This window comes from Dysidea avara, chromosome 4 (assembly GCF_963678975.1).
Source record: "Dysidea avara chromosome 4, odDysAvar1.4, whole genome shotgun sequence".
Classification (NCBI taxonomy): Eukaryota; Metazoa; Porifera; class Demospongiae; order Dictyoceratida; family Dysideidae; genus Dysidea; species Dysidea avara.
In genome coordinates, this window is record NC_089275.1 from 5,229,117 (window position 1) to 5,250,264 (window position 21,148).

Genomic DNA, 21,148 nt, shown 5'->3' on the forward strand with positions numbered 1-21,148 from the left:
GGGAGGGGCTAGGGGGCTGAAGCCCTCCCTCAGCAGATCGAGGGAGGGAAATTTCGCGTGATATCTTTCTGCGGGAGGGGGGCCTTAGCCCCCCCTCAGAAAGATATCACGCGAAATTATCCTTCTTGGAGTAGGGCTGAAAACCGTGATCAAGATCGAGATACTCTAATAGAGCAGTCACTCTAATAAAGCAATCATAGTATTAGAGCAGTGTGTAGCGCGAGGTGTAGCGAGCTATGTAAGGATTTTATGTAGTTTATCGGTATAATTCGTAGCTGGTGAGGTGGGGAGCTATTGTCAGCTGGTTGTGACCTTTTTTTTTTGGTCTCACCTTACCAAAACCAGATACATTGCCACGTGGTGGGCATTTAATAGAACTTTAGAGCGAACAATTACTAGCATACCTATAAATAGAAACAAACTACTTCTAGCACAATTCTAGTTATTGTGTGACAGTTGGAAACAGTTCACAATCCGTTAAAAACGATTATAAAAACTTGGTGCGCGCGCCCCGATTAATTCCGTTCCATTCCGGGTTTCATCACTACCCGTAATACTTAGGATATTTACTGTAGAAATCATGTATATTGCAGAAAGTGAAAGCGTATTCCCCTGTAAGGTATGCAAGTAATTTACGGAAATTTTCTATAAATAAATTTATCATCCCTATCTTGGATATATCTAGATACTCGTACAGCTCTACTTTGTACTTGGTTTATTTTCAGTATAATGCAATGAATCATCTAAATGATTCACAAATATTGTACATAGCTAACAATGCAGACAAGTTGGCTGTTTTGGCATGCACATCTTTGGGTATTTTATATGCCCTTAGCTGGCTTGTGGCTTGTTTTACGACAGTTGTCTTTTCAAATAGCCCATTTGTTTGTTGACCTGTCCACACTACTATGTAGTACAAAACTGCAAAATATTTGAGGGAAATTTTGAATTGTACAATAAAGAACATTGATGAAATGCTCCAATATTGTATAAGAGAATACATTACATGCAAAAATTCCAGAGGGAAAACTCTGACTAATCATAACACAAATCATCAAACTTGTTAAAATTTCCTGCCACTAAAATGTTTGCACTATATGGCAAATATACTCTTACATATCACACTAAATGTGCATATGCACATGGGTTTATATGCACTATAGTTTGTTCTATAGCAAATAAAGGCTTGTACATAATGTTATACAGGTATATAATATTATGCAGTTGTACACACAATATTATACCAATGCAGTCATAGAGCTAAATAAAAGCTATAACAATGCTTTAAGTGTAACTATGTCTCCAGCTTACTAACTTGGAGGAAGATACAATCATCTTTAAGGTACCGACATGTTGGAGTGAACTTTCGGAGGTCTTCATTGGAAATGAACTTTGTATATCCCCAACCTCTAGCCTTGTTACCATGTTTGACTCTACCAGCAGCATAATCATCTTTGATACGATCGCCATAGACTATCGCCAATGCATAATGCTTACAGTCACTGATCTGGTTCAACAGTTTCACTTCAAACTTTCCCCTCACTGGCCATTTTAGCTTATCGTCATGTGGACCCTTCATGAGGTGCAAGTACACTGACAGGTGAGTATTACTACGAACAGTATCAACCTGCAGACACATTTTGTATCCCTTATCATGAGAGAAGAAAGGGTCACTGTACCGTAGAATATAATTTAGCCTCTTTATACCATCAAATCCAATGTGTAGAGTTACAGGACAGACTTGATCATGTGACTTCAAAACTGCTGCCCTAGCCATTAATTCTGCCCACCATTGTGCAGCTGAAACAACTGACGTTGTACCATTAGTGTAGCTGGTATGTCCCTTGGTAACAGCTGAATGATGTAGTGCAACCATCAATGTATTGATCTGACTGAATGCATTAGCAAGGTGATAATTAGTCCCTAATGTAACTAATTCCAACTGCTGTCTTAATCTATCTTCAGAATCAGCTAGTTTTAGTTGTGCACTAGCCAGCTCTTGTTGAGTATCCTTTACTTGTTGTGCAAGTTTAGATTCAGAATCACCTAGTTTTAGTTGTGTACTAGCTAGCTCTTGTTGAGTATCATTTACTTGTTGTGTAACATCAGCAAGTTTAGATTCGGAATCAGCTAGTTTTAGTTGTGTACTAGCTAGCTGTTGTTGAGTACCCTCTACTTGTTGTGCAACATCAGCAAGTTTGGATTCAATATCAACTAGTCTTAGTTGTGTACTAGTTAGCTCTTGTTGAGTATCCTTTGCTTGTTGTGTGGCACCAGCAAGTTTAGATTCAGAATCAGCTAGTTTTAGTTGTGTTACTAAGTTAGCTCTTGTTGAGTATCCTTTACTTGTTGTGCAAGTTTAGATTCAGAATCAACTAGTTTTAGTTGTGTACTAGTTAGCTCTTGTTGAGTATCCTTTACTTGTTGTGTAGCACCAACTAGTTTAGATTCAGAATCATCTAGTTTTAGTTGTGTACTAGCTAGATCTTGTTGAATACCCTCTACTTGTTGTATAACATCAGCAAGTTTAGATTCAGAATCAGCTAGTTTTAGTTGTGTAATAACTAGCTCTTGTTGAGTACCCTCTACTTGTTGTGCAGCATCAGCAAACTTAGATTTTGTTAATGACAGATGGTCTTTCAACCTTTCCTCCTTGTGTTTCTCCATTTCCTTACGCATCATCCTCTCCTCACACCCCACATTGTGATACTCACACTGGACCATCTCAAGAGGACACTCCTTTCTGTGTGCTTCCATGTCTTCATGAGGGACACTCCCTATGTCACACTTGTTGGGACAAAGTAGGGGGAGTTTGAAACACTGCTCCTTGTGTTCTCCCTCAATAAACTGATGTTCTCCTGTAATGTGGCAGTACTGACAGACAATTTTACAATGTGGACACTCAGCCTCAGCGTGAATAGTTAGATGTCGTCGTTGTAACATCTTCCCACACTCATTGGAACACTTCACATCCTCAAACTGACAACCATCATTGTTTCCAAGGTGATTGTTGATGTCACTCAGTTCACCCTGCCACTCACAACCTCTCTCTTTGTTAGTACACATCACCCAAAGACTCTTAATCTCTCTATCAGCTTGTTTGTTGGGAGATGTAACAAATTCTTCATTTTGACAAACTGAACAAGCAGTGGAAATGGTAGCTTTCCTGGAACCATCTAGACAAGATTTGCAGAATATATGTCCACAACACACACTCAAGTGAGGATCTCGACTCAGGAACTGACAAATGTTGCACACAAGCCGATCTAGGGGGCTCTCCACATATCGGTAGTTATATCCTCCACAGTCAGTTGGAGTGGGAACAACTGATATGCTTGGGCCACCTGTATAAATAAATTCACATTTCAGTGTATCACAAAACAAACAGCAGTATTAGAATATCAAACAGCGAAGTCAACGTGCCTCACCAGTGTGTCATTAACAGGAAGAACAACTATGTGATTTTCATTCATGAGTATATAGCTCCATGCTGTTTATACCAAAGAAAACAATTTTTGCTAAGGAAATTCCCTCACCTTCAGCAGTTCCAATACCAATTTTGAGCATAATTGCTCAAGGAATTCCAAAGATATGAGTCTTCAATAAATAATATTGTCTTTCTTTTCAAGCACATACTGTACAAAAGCTGCCATGAAACTCAAACACATGATCTGACTGACTTTACTTACAATTTGATATACATTAGGAGGGTTTAAAGGGCCAATCTTGATACTGAGTTTGGTTTGAATAATTATATCAGAGATAACAATTGTAATGAGACCAATATGTTGTCAAACCGGCAAACTGCTTATGGAAAGTTGGTATGCATTTAGGTTAACCATGAACAGCCTCAACCTTTTTGCGGTTTGATAGAAATCAAAAGAAGAGCTAAAGTGTTATAATGAAAATATGCAGCATGAATATATAGCCGGTTCGTGATGGAGATTCATAAAAAAGACTGTTTGTTACAGACAAATGCCTAATGGTAACATATAGAAACCCACAGTTTGGCTAACCTATTCATCAACCTGAAACATTCATGGCTGTAAATAAATCGGCTATGGAGTTGTAATGCAAAGCCTAATGTATGTACTAATGTGTAATGTGCAGCTGAGATACTCTAATAGAACAATCACCCTAATAGAACATTCATTCAACAAGTATACTGCATATATAGCTGGATGTGAGGACTTTAATCCCACATTTGGGGTACTTTGCAATATTAAAATCTGTGACACATTTCATCACATAGTCTTTTATTTGTAGCAAGGTTTTTACACAGTAGAGAGTTCAGCTACAAACAAACCACCCTGTGGAGAGTTCAACTACAAACAGGTAACCCAGGAGAGAATTCAGCTGAGTTCAGCTACAAACAAATCATCCTGTGAAGAGTTCAGCTACAAACCAATCGTCCTGTAGAGAGTTCAGCTACAAAAAGTCACCCTGTAGACAGTTCAGCTACAATCAAATCATCCTGTAGGCAGTTCAGCTACAAACAAGTAGGTTGAGTAACCCTGTAGAGAGTTCAGCCATGAAGCTATGAACAAGTTACCCTGTATGCAGTAGACAGTTCAGCTACAAGCAAGTCACCCGGTAGAGAGATCAGCTACAAACAAATTACCCTGTGGAGAGACAGCTACAAACAAATTACCTTGTAGAGAATTCAGCTGCAACAAGTCGATGTTGTGCTACTTCTAAAAACCAGGTGCCATGCAGCTAGCTAACTCATCTGGAATAACTATAGACAGTATATACTACTATGAATTAACCAACTATGTATTACTACTTTACAATATGGTAGTTTGGGTTGTGCAATAATATAATTAGCTATTTCTCGTAATTCATGAAATATTCGTAATTCATTCAATTACGTTGCTATGCACTGCTAAGGAAGCGTTTGTTAAATAAACCGCTTTTACCAACATATTACGCACAAAACTATCTTCTAAACTGTTTTATAGTGTAACTAACGTGTTTTTCCCGCAAATTCTCTCGACAAAGCCTCAAAGCTGCTCTTCATTTTCGTTCGCGTACGTATGGGATACGCCCCCTTTCAACTCGAAGCGATAGGCTATTCCTGGCAGTGTACGAGGCCTGCACCGTTGTTTTTCAGTTGCTAAATGCCTGAAAACCTCAAGGGGAAGGTAGTCTGAGGAAAGTCACCACACCCGTATTTCAGTCCGCCCACCTCAGAGCAAAGTTCACCTGTGCAGAAGTTTAATACAGACTTCATTTCACTTTTACTTCTTACGTAAAAGCTGCTTTCACCGTTATTAAACGATTTTGCTCACGTGGGTGCGTACGGACAAACATAGGTAGATATGTAGATAGGTACATAGGTAGATAGATAGGTACACACACACACTTTTACGGAAACAATTACAGTAAACCAGGCGCACGCCCACAGCCGGCCGAAGGCCGGCTGTGGGCGTGCACCTGGTTTAAAAAAAATCACCCTGTAAAGAGTTCAGTTACAAGCAAGTCATCCTGTAAAGAGTTCACCTCCAACAAATCACCCTATAGAAAATCTAGTTACATTGGAAGTCACTCTGTATGAGAGTTCAGCTACAAACAAGTTACCTTGTTGTAGAGATTTCTGCTACAAGCCAGCCAACCTGTGGATGCAATAATACAGTATTATTTATAAGCAAAATACAAAAGAATTCTTCTCTTGATTTCTTCCTTTTTTCTGTAGTAAAGACAAAAGACAAGTAAAAGAAGCTCCAAAGCTGGCCACAGGCTGGCTTTGGAGTATACAAATACAAAAAGGAGTGATATCTACATATATACCAAAACATCCAAGCTGTGAAAAAATGGTGCGGCCCTCAAAAATCCAGGGTGAAAAGATGCAAAATCCAAGGTGGTGACCAAGAAATGGCTATGATGGTAGCTATATAGGTTAATGGCAAAAATTTAATAACAACAATTCAGGTGAATTTGTTGCCGAGTCCTAGTAAAACTTAGAGGAAGCAGTACAAATTCACCTGAATTGTCATTATTAAATTTTTGCCATTAACCTACCATCACAGCCATTTCTTGGCCGCCACTTTGGATTTCGCATTTTTTTGACCCTAGCTTTTTGAAGGTTGCACTCTTTTTTTACAGCTTGACTGTTTTGGTATAGATTGCTATATTACTATAACCAGTTAAATATAATAGAGAGTTCACATCATCAATATCTAAACAAAATTAGCGTGTTGCAATTGAGCAATTATCTCAATATTTCTTTATACTACTTGTCTCGGTATAAAACTGAAATCTATATGATAAGAAGTATGCTTACAGATTGGCAAGGAGTATTTAGGGGGTTTCCTGGGATTCAGGATACCCCTATTTTATCTTGTAGGCTCATGACTTGCAGCAGGAACACCAAGCCATCATAGTTTGGCCACACAAATGTACATAACAAATGTGAACAGGACAAAGCAGTATAGCTACAGTGTAATAGGAAACTTAAATTGATTCCTAAAAAGTAGATTATGGAAAAACAAGTGGTATGCATTGAAAATCTAAAATCCTTATAAAGATTGACATACTCTAATAAAGCAGTCAAAACTACTCTAATAAAATGTTCATAACTGAGCACATGGAATAATATAAATGAAAATCTTAGTACGTAGACTTAGTATCTTGAAATTTAAAGAATAATGTAACTAAATCTTGAAATGTTCATTCAATTGGAGAATTTGGATAATATTAAGTATTTGGATGACTATTGTCAATGTCCGACCAGCCATAAACCATAATAACTTAAAAGTATATATTGAAAATAGTTTATAGCATCCATAAAATCATTAATCTAGTGAATTTTGAAGTATTTTAATGCACATAAATCTCTCTTAGCTGCACCCCCAGACCCTGCACCTATAACTCACTACCAAATCTGGAAACCATCTTTGAATGCGCCTCTGAGTTGAAGTGGCTTAATCCATATATGTATTAACAGATTTCATCTATTAACAAATTTACATTTGTTGACATGAGAAAGAACTTATTGTTGAAAATGGTATGTAGTGTTAAATTTCAGGACTCTTCGTTTCAGTTAGGGAAAGAATATAGAGGGATTGCACACAAAACATCATATGACATAAAATGACATCTTGTAAATAAATTTTTACTTGTCAGAAATTTGTGATAGACACAATCAGTTGCAGTGATCGTCCATAACGTCAACAACAAAAGTGATAAACACATTATGTATCAGTGTCTGTAATGGATTGGAGCACATGTTTTTTATGAATATGTCACAATTCTGTCAGGTGCAGTGGAGCAGGTCAAAGAACAGGTGGGGCCAAGTTAGGCAATGAAAGTTACACAGGGAAATTTGAGGCATATTTGGCTATCATTTTTTGGGTCTTAGGGAATACTTCAAGAAGAAAATTTTAGCACTTTTTGTTTCCCCAGAGATTCTTTCCCCTCTGTAGCATGTCGTTTGAACAAGAATCCAAGAGTGATAAGTGATACCAATCGGCACACCTACAGAGGTCAGACTCCAAAAAATATTTTAATCGTCAGGAATTGCATTTTGAATATCTTACTTATGCTGTTATTGGAGCAGTAGTATTGTACCAAAAATGATCATTTTTCCAAATTTAGGTCAAAAATTTATATGCTTGATCTATCTATTCATGTGTTAAGCAACTTTGCATACAGTATAATACGTGCAATACTAGGCACATGTGCAGCTGTGGGACTGCAGCATGCAGTAATTGTTTACAGACACATTCATTTTTATCCTGCATAACTAATAAAATTCATTAGTACTTTGCACATGCATATGAGAGAAAATAATGTTTGTAATATACAGTAAATTAATGCTAAAATACAATGTAATAATGTACATACTAGTAACTCTGACCAACAAGCGGTTCTTGATATTCATGATAGCGATAAGGGACTTCAGGAATTTTATTTTGTGTAGGTACTAGTTCTAATTGTTTAACCTGCGACATATTACAAAAACTTCTAATCTGTTTTACTAACATGTAAATAATCATCTCCATCTTGTTCCTGATTACACCACCATGCACATAAGCGATGATGTGATAGAAGACAATGAACATGAAGTGGACTGCAGCCATTGTAATCATTACATTGAATAGAATACAGGTAATTTTTGAAAGCATTTTTAAATGGTTGTATAGTACCATCAACTCCTCCTAGGATAACAAGTAGTATTGTACCAATGATGAGATTAATGTGTCTGTCATATATTCCAAAGAAGACGATCCTTATTAGGAGCTGCATACCAGGCCAGTAATAGAATTTTATTTTGTATGGTCCTTGATAAGCATCCAGTAGTGGCCTGAACTTACTGATACATCAAAATCTTGAAAAGGCTTTTGTAAAACAGCAACACAACACTAAATGGTATTAATGTCAGAAAGAGGATTAAACATGAAAGAAAGAGTATGACAAATCTAACCCCAAGAAGAGCTAAATTAGCATCCAGTGACCACACCATCGTAGTGTGTTCACTGGAAAGATGAATGATTGTGGAGTAAGAGAACAAGACATTGGATACTATAAGTAGTATTTTAGTATACGATAATAGGAAGAGTGTAGCAAGTACTGGTAGTGCTCTACGTGCAGTGAGCCTCTGTATTGTAATGGAGTAACGACTTGTTATGATGAGTGATATAGCAATGAAGATGAGGTAGAAGGGAAATACTAATTGTAACCACATCTTAGCATAGTCATCCATATAACTATGTTGGTACTCACTGTGAGCGTTTTACAGTCTGAAGTTATGGATTGTCAAACTTGGTAAATTGGATGTGTATGGAAGACTCCTTTTTGTAAATCCGGTCACAAATGATTGTGCAATTCATTCAGCAAAAAATGACCAGGAAGGAAGACAGAAACATAGTATTAACTTTTCGTGGCCTAACTTTAAATTTTTTAAACGTTTCCAATTTCCTGCATATAACAGTTAACCTGGATGCCAGAAAGTGTACACCTGCATAGCTGTGTGTTGAGGTGAATTTTCTCAAACCTTTGAAATATCTATCTATTGCAAAGTCTGTACTGTATAGTATGTTAACAGGGGTGGATCCAGCACCTCGCAAGGGGAGGGGCACAAACAGGCAAGTTGTAGGTGGTTAGGGAGAGCCAAATCCTCTTGTTAATTGCTGCATTTTTGAAGCAGCAAATAATACACCTCTAGCTCTTAGTAGTATCTCACTGTTGATTTTTACGATTTTGGCGGTTGTAAAGTCTTTATAAAGCTTTTTAAAGGCTCTGAATTCGAATGTCTTAAACAACAGCAAACGATAATTACTTTTAGAGGCGCTTAGTACGCAGGACGGTGCCGGGTGACAATTTCATAGTTAGTTTGGCTTTGGTTCGCTTTAGTTTCAGGTGAATTCGTAACAAATGCTAGTAAAATGTGCATATTTTTGTGAGTTTTATAAGCTGATCTTGGCCTGGCATAAAGTTCAGTATTTTAATCAAAAGAATGGCTCCTCCACAAGGTGAGGGGGACATTTGCCCCAAATGCCCCAACCTGAATCCGCCATTGGTTAATTAAAATTGACTTGAACTTTTGCTGGTTAGTAATATTATTTCATACTTGCATGTTATTAGAATATCATGTGAAACTGGTAATACTTAGGATATTTACTGTAGAAATTATCCACACAAAAACAGCCAAGCTGTGAAAAAATGGTGCGGCCTTAAACTGGGTGAAAAAAGTTGTGAAATTAAAGGTGGCGGCTAAGAAATGGCTGCAATGATGTTAATGCTAATAAATTTTAACAATGCACACAGCCATTATTAAATTTCTTTTAGCATCAACATCATTGCAGCCATTTCTTAGCCGCCACCTTTGATTTCACAACTTTTTTCACCCAGGCTTTTTAAGGTAAATTTATCATTCATATCTCAATGAGTCTTACGATATCTTGGATATATCTAGATACTCATACAGCTCTACTTTGTACTTGGTTTATTTTCAGTATAAGAATCATCTAAATGATTTACAAATTGTGCCTAACAATGCAGACAAGCTTGGCTGTTTTGGCATGTACATCTTTGTGTATTTTATATTCCCTAAGCTGGCTTGTGGCTTGTTTTATGACAGTTGTCTTATCAAATAGCCCATTTATTTGTTGACCTGTCCACACTACCATGTAGTACAAAACTGCAAAATATTTGAGAGAAATTTTGAGTTGCACAATCAAGAACATTGATGAAATGCTCCAATATTGTATAAGAGAATACATTACATGCAAAACTTCCAGAAGGAAAACTCTGACTAATCATAACATAAATCATCAAATTTGTTAAAATTTCCTACCACTAAAATGTTTGCACTATATGGCATTAGACAGCAAATACACTCTTACATAACACACTAAATGTACATATGCACATGGGTTTAAAGTGTATATGCCCTATAGTTTGCTTCTGCTTGGATATAGCAAATGAAGGTTTGTAAATAATGTTATACAGGCATACATGCAGTAATATTATACAAATGCAGTCACAGAGCTAAATGAAAGCTATAACAATGCTTTAAATGTACAGCTTACTAACTTGGAGGAAGATACAATCATCTTTGAGGTACTGACATGTTGGAGTGAACTTTCGGAGGTCTTCTTTGGAAATGAACTTTGTATATCCCCAACCTCTAGCCTTGTTACCATGTTTGACTCTACCAGCAGCATAATCGTCTTTGATACAATCGCCATAGACTATCACCAATGAATAATGCTTACAGTCACTGATCTGGTTCAACATTTTCACTTCAAACTTTCCCCTCACTGGCCATGTTAGCTTATCATCATGAGGACCCTTCATGAGGTGCAAGTACAATGACAGGTGAGTATTACTACGAACAGTATCAACCTGCAGACACATTTTGTATCCCTTATCATGAGAGAAGAAAGGGTCACTGTACCGTTGAATATAATTTAGCCTCTTTATACCATCAAATCCAATGTGTAGAGTTACAGGACAGACTTGATCATGTGACTTCAAAACTGCTGCCCTAGCCATTAATACTGTCCACCACTGTGCAGCTGAAACAACTGATGTGGTACTATTAGTGTAGCTGGCATGTCCCTTGGTAACTGCTGAATGATGTAGTACAACCATCAATGTATTGACCTGACTAGCAAGGTGATAATTAGTCCCCAATGTAACTAATGCCAACTGCTGTCTTAATCTATCTTCAGAATCAGCTAGTTTTAGTTGTGCACTAGCTAGCTCTTGTTGAGTATCCTTTACTTGTTGTGCAAGTTTAGATTCAGAATCAGCTAGTTTTAGTTGTGTACTAGCTAGCTCTTGCTGAATATCCTTTACTTGTTGTACAAGTTTAGATTCAGAATCAGCTAGTTTTAGTTGTGTACTAGCTAGCTCTTGTTGAGTATCCTTTACTTGTTGTGCAAGTTTAGATTCAGAATCAGCTAGTTTTAGTTGTGTACTAGCTAGCTCTTGCTGAATATCCTTTACTTGTTGTGCAAGTTTAGATTCAGAATCAGCTAGTGTTAGTTGTGTACTAACCAGCGCTTGTTGAGTAGTATGATTACCCTCTACTTGTTGTGTAACATCAGCAAGTTTAGATTCAGAATCAGCTAGTTTTAGTTGTGTACTAGCTAGCTTCTGTTGAGCATCCTCTACTTGTTGTGTAACATCAGCAAGTTTAGATTTTGTTAATGACAGATGGTCTTTCAACTTTTCCTCCTTGTGTTTCTCCATTTCCTTACGCATCATCCTCTCCTCACACCCCACATTGTGATACTCACACTGAACCATCTCAAGAGGACACTCCTTCCTGTGTGCTTCCATGTCTTCACGAGGGACACTCCCTATGTGACACTTGTTAGGACAAAGTAGGGGAAACTTGAAACACTGCTCCTTGTGTTCTCCCTCAATAAATTGATGTTCTCCTGTAACATGGCAGTACTGACAGTCAATCTTGCAATGTGGATACTCAGTCTCAACATGACTGGTCAGATATTGTCGTTGTAACATCTTCCCACACTCATTGGAACACTTCACGTCCTCAAACTGACAACCATTACTGTTTCCAAGGTGATTGTTGATGTCACTCAGTTCACCCTGCCACTTACAACCACTCTCTTTGTTATTACACAACACCCGAAGACTCTTAATCTCTCTATCAGCTTGTTTGTTGGGAAATGTAACAAATTCTTCATTTTGACAAACTGAACAAGCAGTGGAATTGGTAGCTTTCCTGGAACCATCTAGACAAGATTTGCAGAATTCCTGTCCACAACACACACTCAAGTGAGGATCTCGACTCGGGAACTGACAAATGTTGCACACAAGCTGATCTGGGGGGCTCTCCACATATTGGTAGTTATATCCACCACAGTCAGTTGGAGTGGGAACAGCTGATATGCTCGGGTCATCTGCATATATAAATTCACATTTTAGTGTATCACAAAACAAACAGCAGTATTAGAGTATCAAACAGTGAAGTCCATGTGCCCCACCAGTGTCATTAATAGGAAGAACAATAATGTGATTTTCATACATGAGTAGTTCCATGCTGTTTATACCAAAGAAAACGATTTTTGCTAAGGAAATTCCCTCACTCAGCAGGTCCAATATCACTTTTGAGCATAATTGCTTCAAGGAATTCCAAAGATATGAGTCCAATAAATACTGTCTTTCTTTTCAAGCACATACTGTACAAAAACTGCCATGAAATTCAAACACTGACTTGACAATTTGGTATACATAAGGAGGGTTTAAAGGGCCATCTTGATACTGAGTTTGGTTTGAATATAATGTACAGTATCAGAGATAACAATTGTAATGAGACCAATATGTTGTCAAACCTACAGGCAAACTGCTTATGGAAAGAAGCTGAAAATTGGTATGCAGATAGGTTAACCATCAGACAGCCTCAACCTTTTTGCGGTTTGGTGGAAATCAAAAGAAGAACTGAAGTGTTATAATGAAAATATGCAGCATGCGTAACCAGTTCATGATGGAGATTCATAAAAAAGACTGATTGTTACAGGCAAATTCCTAATGATAACATATAGAAACCCATAGTTTGGCTAACCTATTCATCAACTTAAACCTTCATGGTTGTAAATAAAGTGGCTATGGAGTTGTAAAGCAAAGCCTAATGTATGTACTAATGTGTATTGTGCAGCTGAGATACTCTAATAGAACAATCACCCTAATAAAACATTCATTCAACAAGTATACTGCATATATAGCCAGATGTGAGGACTTTAATCCCACATTTGGAGTACTTTGCAATATTAAAATTTGTGACACATTTCATCACATAGTCTTTTATTTGTAGTAAGGTTTTTACACAGTAGACAGTTCAGCTACAAACAAACCACCCTGTGGACAGTTCAACTACAAACAGGTAAGTTACACAGGAGAGAATTCAACTGAGTTCAGCTACAAACAAATCACCCTGTGGAGAGTTCGGCTACAAACCAATCACCCTGTAGAGAGTTTAGCTACACATTAAAGTCACACTGTAGACAATCAGCTACAACCAAGTCATCCTGTAAGCAGTTCACCTACAAAAAAGCAACCCTGTAGAGAGTTCAACTATGAAGCTATGCTACAAACAAGTCACCCAGTACAGACATCAGCTACAAACAGATTACCCTGTGGAGAGAGATAGCTACAAACAAATCACCCTGTAGAGAATTCAACTGCTAAAAAAATCACCCTGTAAAGAGTTCAGTTACAAACAAGTCATCTTGTAAAGAGTTCATCTCCAAATATCACCCTATACAAAGTCTAGTTACATTGAAAGTCACTCTGTATGAGAGTTCAGCTACAAACAAGTTACGTTGTAGTTGTAGAGATTTCTGCTACAAGCCAGCCAACTTGTGAATGTAATAATACAGTATTATTTATAAGCAAAATACACTTCTTTCTTTCTGCAGTAAAGACAAAAGACAAGTAAAAGAAGCTCCAAAGCTGGCCACAGGCTGGCTTTGGAGTATACAAATACAAAAAGTGATATCTGTATATACCAAAACAGCCAAACTGAGTGTAGCCTTTGAAAAGCCAGAGTGAAAAGATGCGAAATCCAAGGTGGTGGCCAAGAAATGGCTGTGAAGGTAGGTTAATGGCAAAAATTTTAATATCGACAATACAGGTGAATTTGCTGCTGAGTCCTAGTGAAACTTAGAGGAAGCAGTACAAATTCACCTGAATTATTGTTATTAAATTTTTACCATTAACCTACCATCACAGTCATTTCTTGGCCGTCACCTTGAATTTCGTATTTTTTTTATCCTGGCTTTTTGAAAACTGCACCCTTTTTTTACAGCTTGGCTGTTTTGGTATAGACTATATTACTATAACTGTTAAATATAATAGAGAGTTCACATCTAAACAAAATGAGTGTGTTGCAATTGAGCAGTTATCTCAATGTTTCTTTAAACTGCTTGCTTCAATATAAAACTGAAATCTATATGATCAGAAGCATACTTACATATTGGCAGGGAGTATTTAAGGGAGGTTTCCTGGGGTTTAGAATACTCCTATTTTAGCATGTGGGCTCATGACTTGCAGCAGGAGCATCAGGCCATCATAGTATGGCAGCACAAACACACATAACAAATGTGAACAGGGCAGAGCAGTATAGATACAGTATAATAGGAGATTCCTCAAAAGTGGATTAAGGAAGAACAAGTGTATGTATTGAAAATCTTTATAAAGATTGGCACGCTCTAATAGAGCAGTCGGGTGTATTCTAACAGAGCAGTCAAAACTATTCTAATAGAACGTTCATAACTGAGCACATGGAATAATATAAATGAAACTTAGTACGTAGACTTAGTACCTTAAAATTTAAAGAATAATGTAGCTAAATTTTGAATATTTCATTTCAATTGAAGAATTTGGATATATATCTGGATGACTATTGTCAATGTCTGACCACTGGCGACAAGACACAAACCATAACAATTGCCATAATAACTAAAAAGCAAATATTGAAAATAGTTAATAGCATCCATAAAATTATCACTCTAGTCAATTTTGAAGTATTTTAATTCACATAAATCTCTCTTAGCTGCACCCCCAGACCTTCCCCTACAACTCACTACGAAATTTGGAAACCACCTCTGGATACACCTCTGAGTTGGAGTGGCTTAATATCAATTTCCAGTAGGTAGAGATTCAGGGTCATAGTGAGGGGTTTGTGAGGGACTAAGAAAAGCACTCTTAGAATTTAGATTCTTATAAAAGTTTACAGCAGGAACCAAACACATTAACATACATTCCTCTATTGGGGAATAACCTACAGAGAAGACAATGAGCCCTCTTGAATAATATTTAAATAGATCAAGATACTCTAGTAGTGCATCATATGAATATCCGTACATGTATGTATTAACGGATTTCATCTATTAACAAATTTTTAACATGAGAAAGAACTTATTACTAAAAATGGTGTGTAGTGTTAAATTTCAGGACTCTTCATTTCAGTTAGGGAAAGAATATAGAGGGATTGCACACAAAACATCATATGACATAAAATGACAACATCTTGTAAATTGTTACTTGTCAGAAATTTGTGATAGATACAATCAGTTGTATATCCATAACATCAGCAACAAAAGTGATAATCACATTATGTATCAGTGTCTGTAATGGATTGGATTGGAGCACATGTTTTTTATGAATATGTCACTATTCTGTCAGGAGCAGTGGAGCAGGCCAAATAGTAGGCAGGGCCAAATTAGGCAATGAAAGTTACACATGGAAATTTGTAGCATATTTGGTTATCATTTTTTGGGTCTAAGGGATTACTTCAAGAAGAAAATTTTAGCACGTCTAAGATGGCATCTTAGACCATTTTCACTTTTGCCACTTAACAATATTTATTTAAAATATGTCTGTTCTATTAGAGTGATTGACTGCTTTAGAGTGCACTGACTAAATATCAGTGTATATTGTGAATTACATTGTATTCTTAAAACAATACCTTGAGCTAAATAGTACTAGTATCGTATAGAATGCCACAAGTGCTGGATATCTTTTTTTGGTTCCCACCAAGGACCAGTGAGAAGGCCAGGGAGTCAGAAATGTGAAACCAAATTAGTTTTAATCGAAAGACATTATACACAAATTTCCAGTAATGCACTGATGGTAATATTATTGCCAAATCACAATCAAAAGTACACCCCATTTAAAACCAACTATACTGTTACGTAGCTAGTATCACTTACAAGTTTAGTAAAATTATGTATACAGTAGCTCTATAAGTACATACAAAACCATAATAATTTTAAATATGGGAAATAGAGATTACTGAAAATACAAAATAAACAAGAGTCAAACAAGCCCACATTTTAACACACAGATTGAACTCAATGGATATGATAGAAACTAAAGAAAAAACAGTAGTTTCCATAAATCCGAGCAGATAAATACTGAGAATGCTTCTATATAAATGTTTATTTGAGTCCAAACAGAGATCTCTGTGTGTGTTTTTAACATGCTGGTTTGTTTGACTCTTGTTTCTTTTGTTTTTTTCAGTGATCACTATTTCCCATATTTTAAGTTTTAAAAATCGTTTTACACTAGTTTGTTTACTTTTTATAAATCCATTTATGGATGGCTAATGTGATAATAAGAAGTGCTTCTGCTGGCGATGCTTGATATTATTACACAGCACTAAACGTGTATATCAAGTCAGTCATTATGTGCTGTTAAGTGTTCAGCTAATATTATTAGAGTTAACAAACACCAGTCAGAGAGTATTGTTTCCTTGTAGCTACCTATATTATATCTTTGATACTTTATATCCAACATTAGCAGAGCATAGCATGCTGTGGTCAGCAATGTACATTTGGGTATGGCATCTGGTACATGTGCAGCTCTGTGATCACAATAAGTCAAATATGCAGTGGTAGCAACAATTATAATTATGGCAAATTGAATTCGAATTGAGTTGTTTTAGTGTTATGATTTTCAGTAAAACCTACTTTCTGTTTATGTGTATCATTTCCACCAACACACATGCACTGCTGGTGCTAGCTATGGCACTGTTTGTGCATGCCCTATTGATACAACTGTACAATATTAATTGCAAGATGTGCATGTATGCTAGTTACTGTTACATTATGACTGACTCATTATAATTAACATGACAACCATGACTGGCTCGCATGGGTTTGCTGGACTACAGAACCTTATACACAACTTAATGGTATTGTTGTATTGACTATCACAATACTCTTTTTGTTTTATTATATAACAGTACATTTAGAATGTCATCAATGGTTTCAGTTACTTACATATTATACATTTTGCCATTCAAAACTGTTTTTAACGAAAGTAAAACCGAAACAACATCACAGTTATTGTGCATTACAAAAGTGTAAGGCTTTACAACATACACTGGTTCATAGCTATTCACACATGATATACATGTTACTGTCATCTTTTATTTATATAGCTACACACTTAGGTTGGCTGGATGTCATCCACCTCAAAAATTTATAATTACATATATGTGACTGGGTATACAGGAAAACTGGTCTTATTGCTCATGACAGCAGATTTGATTTTTCACCATGAACACAAAACTGCATGCATGAACTATCAAATTTCACAATCAAAATCAACTATAGACTTGAGTGGTCTACTTTTGCTGGCTGCTTTCCCCAAACACAGTGGTGATCAGTACATGTGAGCGGTCTGAGGCCTACCCTGGAGATAGCTGTGGGTGACTGCACAGCTCCGTGATGTTGAATAAGAGTTTTATTGAAGACCTGTGCTGTGAATGTCCTTTCATTTTAACCATGTAGTTTTGATAACTGAATGGCCCATAACTTGGCCTAATCGCCCTTCACCTAGCTTCTGTCCCCGCCACCCACCTCTTTTGGAGTTTGCCTGATATATAGTCAACATCGAGTTAATACTACCTAAACTTTGCAGAAAACAAATCTATACTGCAACTTTTCCCCAAGATTTTTTAAAAGTTCCCTTAGAAACGCCTATGGCTGTTGGCTACTCGTACAGTGGATACTCTGGAAGGTAGCTAAGGAATTGATGTAAAACATACCAGTGAATGAAAATTTGGTACACGTACTGTAGCTAGCTTCAACCATTGGCGAACTACATCTAACACACTGAATACTTAAAATCGGCATTTCTCCGATACTCTTTTAACCTTGAGGCTAGTCTGAGTAGCTAGACTAGGTCACATACAACTATATACAGATTTATAACTATAGGTACGTACCCCAGAACAGCTAACTTACCAATTTCAGCCATTAAACACGTACAGAACTGCAGAAGTAGTGCTAGCCACTTAGAACAACCTTAACAGCAAGTTCAACAGCTTTGTATTATTGGGTGGATCACGTGACTTCACGTGACAATTGTATGTGAAGCTTATCGCCTATGACAGCAGATTTGATTTTTCACAAAGCCTTGCACAAAGCTAGGCTATATACATGAATGAACTATCAAATTTCACAATCAAAATCAGCTAAACTTGAGTGGTCTGCTTTTCCCAAGCACAGTGGAGGAAATTCATTGTTTCCCATTTCCCGCCCACATGCAGATTTTCCTCCTGCATGGCCATTCATTATTGCTGTCAACTGAACATGCATTTTATTCATTATTTATCCAGTGATTGCATAGTAGTACTAGTTTCAGTAGCATTCAAAAGGCCCATTTAACTGACTTTTCACTGTTCAGGTTCTTAGTTTAAATATTTCTACAACTGCATTCTTACTTGTAAGTTAGTTATTTTGAAAATCAGTGGAAATATTTATAACGAATAATGGATAATGGATAATGAACCGCCCGCCCGCATGCATGTATTTTAAAGGTCAATGAAATGGGAGACAAGGAAATTTCTTGGAGTGGCCTTAAATGGAGCTCTGGCCAGCCTGGAGATGGGAGTATGTGGCTGGACAGTTCTGCATGTGGTGTTGGATAAAGACCTGTGCTGTAAATGCCCTTTATTTTAGCCAGTTTTGAGACCTAAATGGCCCATAACTTGGCTAATTCATCAATGCTTTCCAGCCTCTTTAATTTTGTAGCTAAACAGCTCAGCTACAGTCAACACATCGAATTAAATAGCAGGAACTAGCTGTGGGGCTGCTTGTATAGTGGATCATGTACTTGAATATCTATGATACTCTGGAAGGTAAGGAATTGGTGTAGCTAAAACATGTGAAAATTTGGTACACGTATATACATAGCTTCAAGCTGACCCTGGAACGGCATTTCTCGATACTTTTAAATAGCTAGTAGGGATGGGTGATACTTGGATTTTAATTCGATCCAATATTCGATATTTCTTGCAAAGTATTGAATCAGATACGGGTGTATCCATTCACTGGACTGCACTACTAGTAGGTGGACTGAACTACTGGACTACTGGACTCAAACTTTTTTTGTTTTGTTTTCTTTTTATAGCCAAACTTAACCACAAAAGTATTTAGAAATCAACACCATTCACCACAAGATTAAAAAAACTTGCACAGAAGAAGACATATAAAAACTAGCACATCATTCACACTACATTAAAACCTCAGTGTAATTTGTTATCAAAAATTGTTTGCCTACTGCTAGCTATGATGCAAGCATTGAGCAGGTCTAAAGCTGACTGAATTTTATGTCAACGTGTGCTATTTTACAAAAAAAAAAGGCTAAAGAAGACAGACAGAAGCACTGGCAGTGTTAACAGTGCTTCATCGCCTATAGTCTTTCAGCAGTCTACGTATTCACTATAATAGATTTGCCAGCTCCTTGGTTTATAATGCTTGTAAATAGCAACAATTACAAGTATGCTGTGTTCAGTTAGCCAGAGAAACACTTTCCGATGTACACCTGCACTAACAGGAAGGTAAGGCTGCATCTTTGTGAAAAACTACATGTAGCGCACAAGAAGAACTTAAACTATTGATTATGAACTTATCATACCATTAAATAGGTCGCTAAAACTACGACTATAGCTGTATGTGCCTCTAAAATGCAAGACAAGACACTGAGCTTGGGCATTCACCATGATTATAACTAATCACTTTTAGATGTTGGAAAAGGTATTTGAGCAAACTTTATGTGAGTCCAGTAGTTCAGTCCAGTAATCCAGTCCAGTAATCCAGTCCAGTAATCCAGTCCAGTAATCCAGTCCAGTAGTCCAGTCCAGTAGTCCAGTCCAGTAATCCAGTCCAGTGAATGGATACACCAGTATTGATACAATACCAATGTGGTTCAAAACTTGCTGAATGAAGATATCTTGGTATATACACTGAACAGAAGTTTTTTGCTAGCCATTACAAGTACAAACCTTGACACAAACAGTACTTAATCAAGCATAAAAGTGCCATCTAAAATTAGACTGTGATATTCAAAATAGCATCCATTTTCCATGTACAATGAATTGATCGTGTGAGCTACCTGTATCAATATCAACCCTTTGGCATCGAGTATTGATACTCACTTTAAATTGTATCGTATAGGTGGTATCAATACTTTTGATATCATATTGCTCAACCAGTGTCACAGTGATGTGTTTCCCTGGGGTGTCATGTTCCCTGCACACATATCCATAGGGATCCATGTTTCCTGTACACATATGACATATCACTAACTGGCTAGCGATCTACAAGTCACAGTGATTTATGTGAGGGGGTCCAACACCAGCACAAATCACTTGGAATCCCAAAATGGAATCTGGAATCTTGGTGAAAAATTCGGAATCCCTGAACCTCGACAATTCTTTGATAAGTTATAATTATACAGTCTATTATACATATATATCAACAGTGTGATCTTGCTTACTATAGTGTTCACCTTGTTGGAAGCCTCACCTTATAAAAGACAATATTCTACTTTAGCAAGTACAATGGAGAGCCACTTCTTAACAACTACACTTCAAACTACAAATCTCTTTTGATTAAACTTGGAATGCTACCTTTAATGTATGTATATGACCTTGCTGACATCTTGTTTTTTTTTTTAAATCACTCAAGTTCACTAATAATAGCTTTAACATATTCGTTTCATGTCATCCTAATAAGATGCTGTATATCCTGCTATAAAGCTCAATGAAATTTTAGCTAATTTTTCATTTGTTCAGACCTATGTACAAAACTTCCGAGCTAGTTACTGAAGCACCTTAAGCAAAAATTTCAATATTCATATACTAACAACATGCTATCACCGA

General features: G+C 36.9%; 1 protein-coding gene and 1 pseudogene across 1 annotated transcript; both read right to left on the bottom strand.

Moving 5' to 3' along the window:
• Positions 1–1,149: 1,149 nt before the first annotated feature.
• Positions 1,150–5,327, bottom strand: LOC136254223 (TNF receptor-associated factor 3-like; annotated as a pseudogene).
• A 4,971-nt stretch (positions 5,328–10,298) lies between these two features.
• LOC136254221 (TNF receptor-associated factor 3-like) lies at positions 10,299–18,322 on the bottom strand. Its single transcript, XM_066046885.1, has 2 exons — positions 18,228–18,322; positions 10,299–12,377 (listed from the first exon to the last, which is right to left on the bottom strand). The coding sequence occupies exons 1-2, from the start codon at positions 18,238–18,240 to the stop codon at positions 10,516–10,518; spliced, it is 1,875 nt and encodes a 624-aa protein (XP_065902957.1). The 5' UTR covers positions 18,241–18,322; the 3' UTR covers positions 10,299–10,515.
• Positions 18,323–21,148: the final 2,826 nt, after the last annotated feature.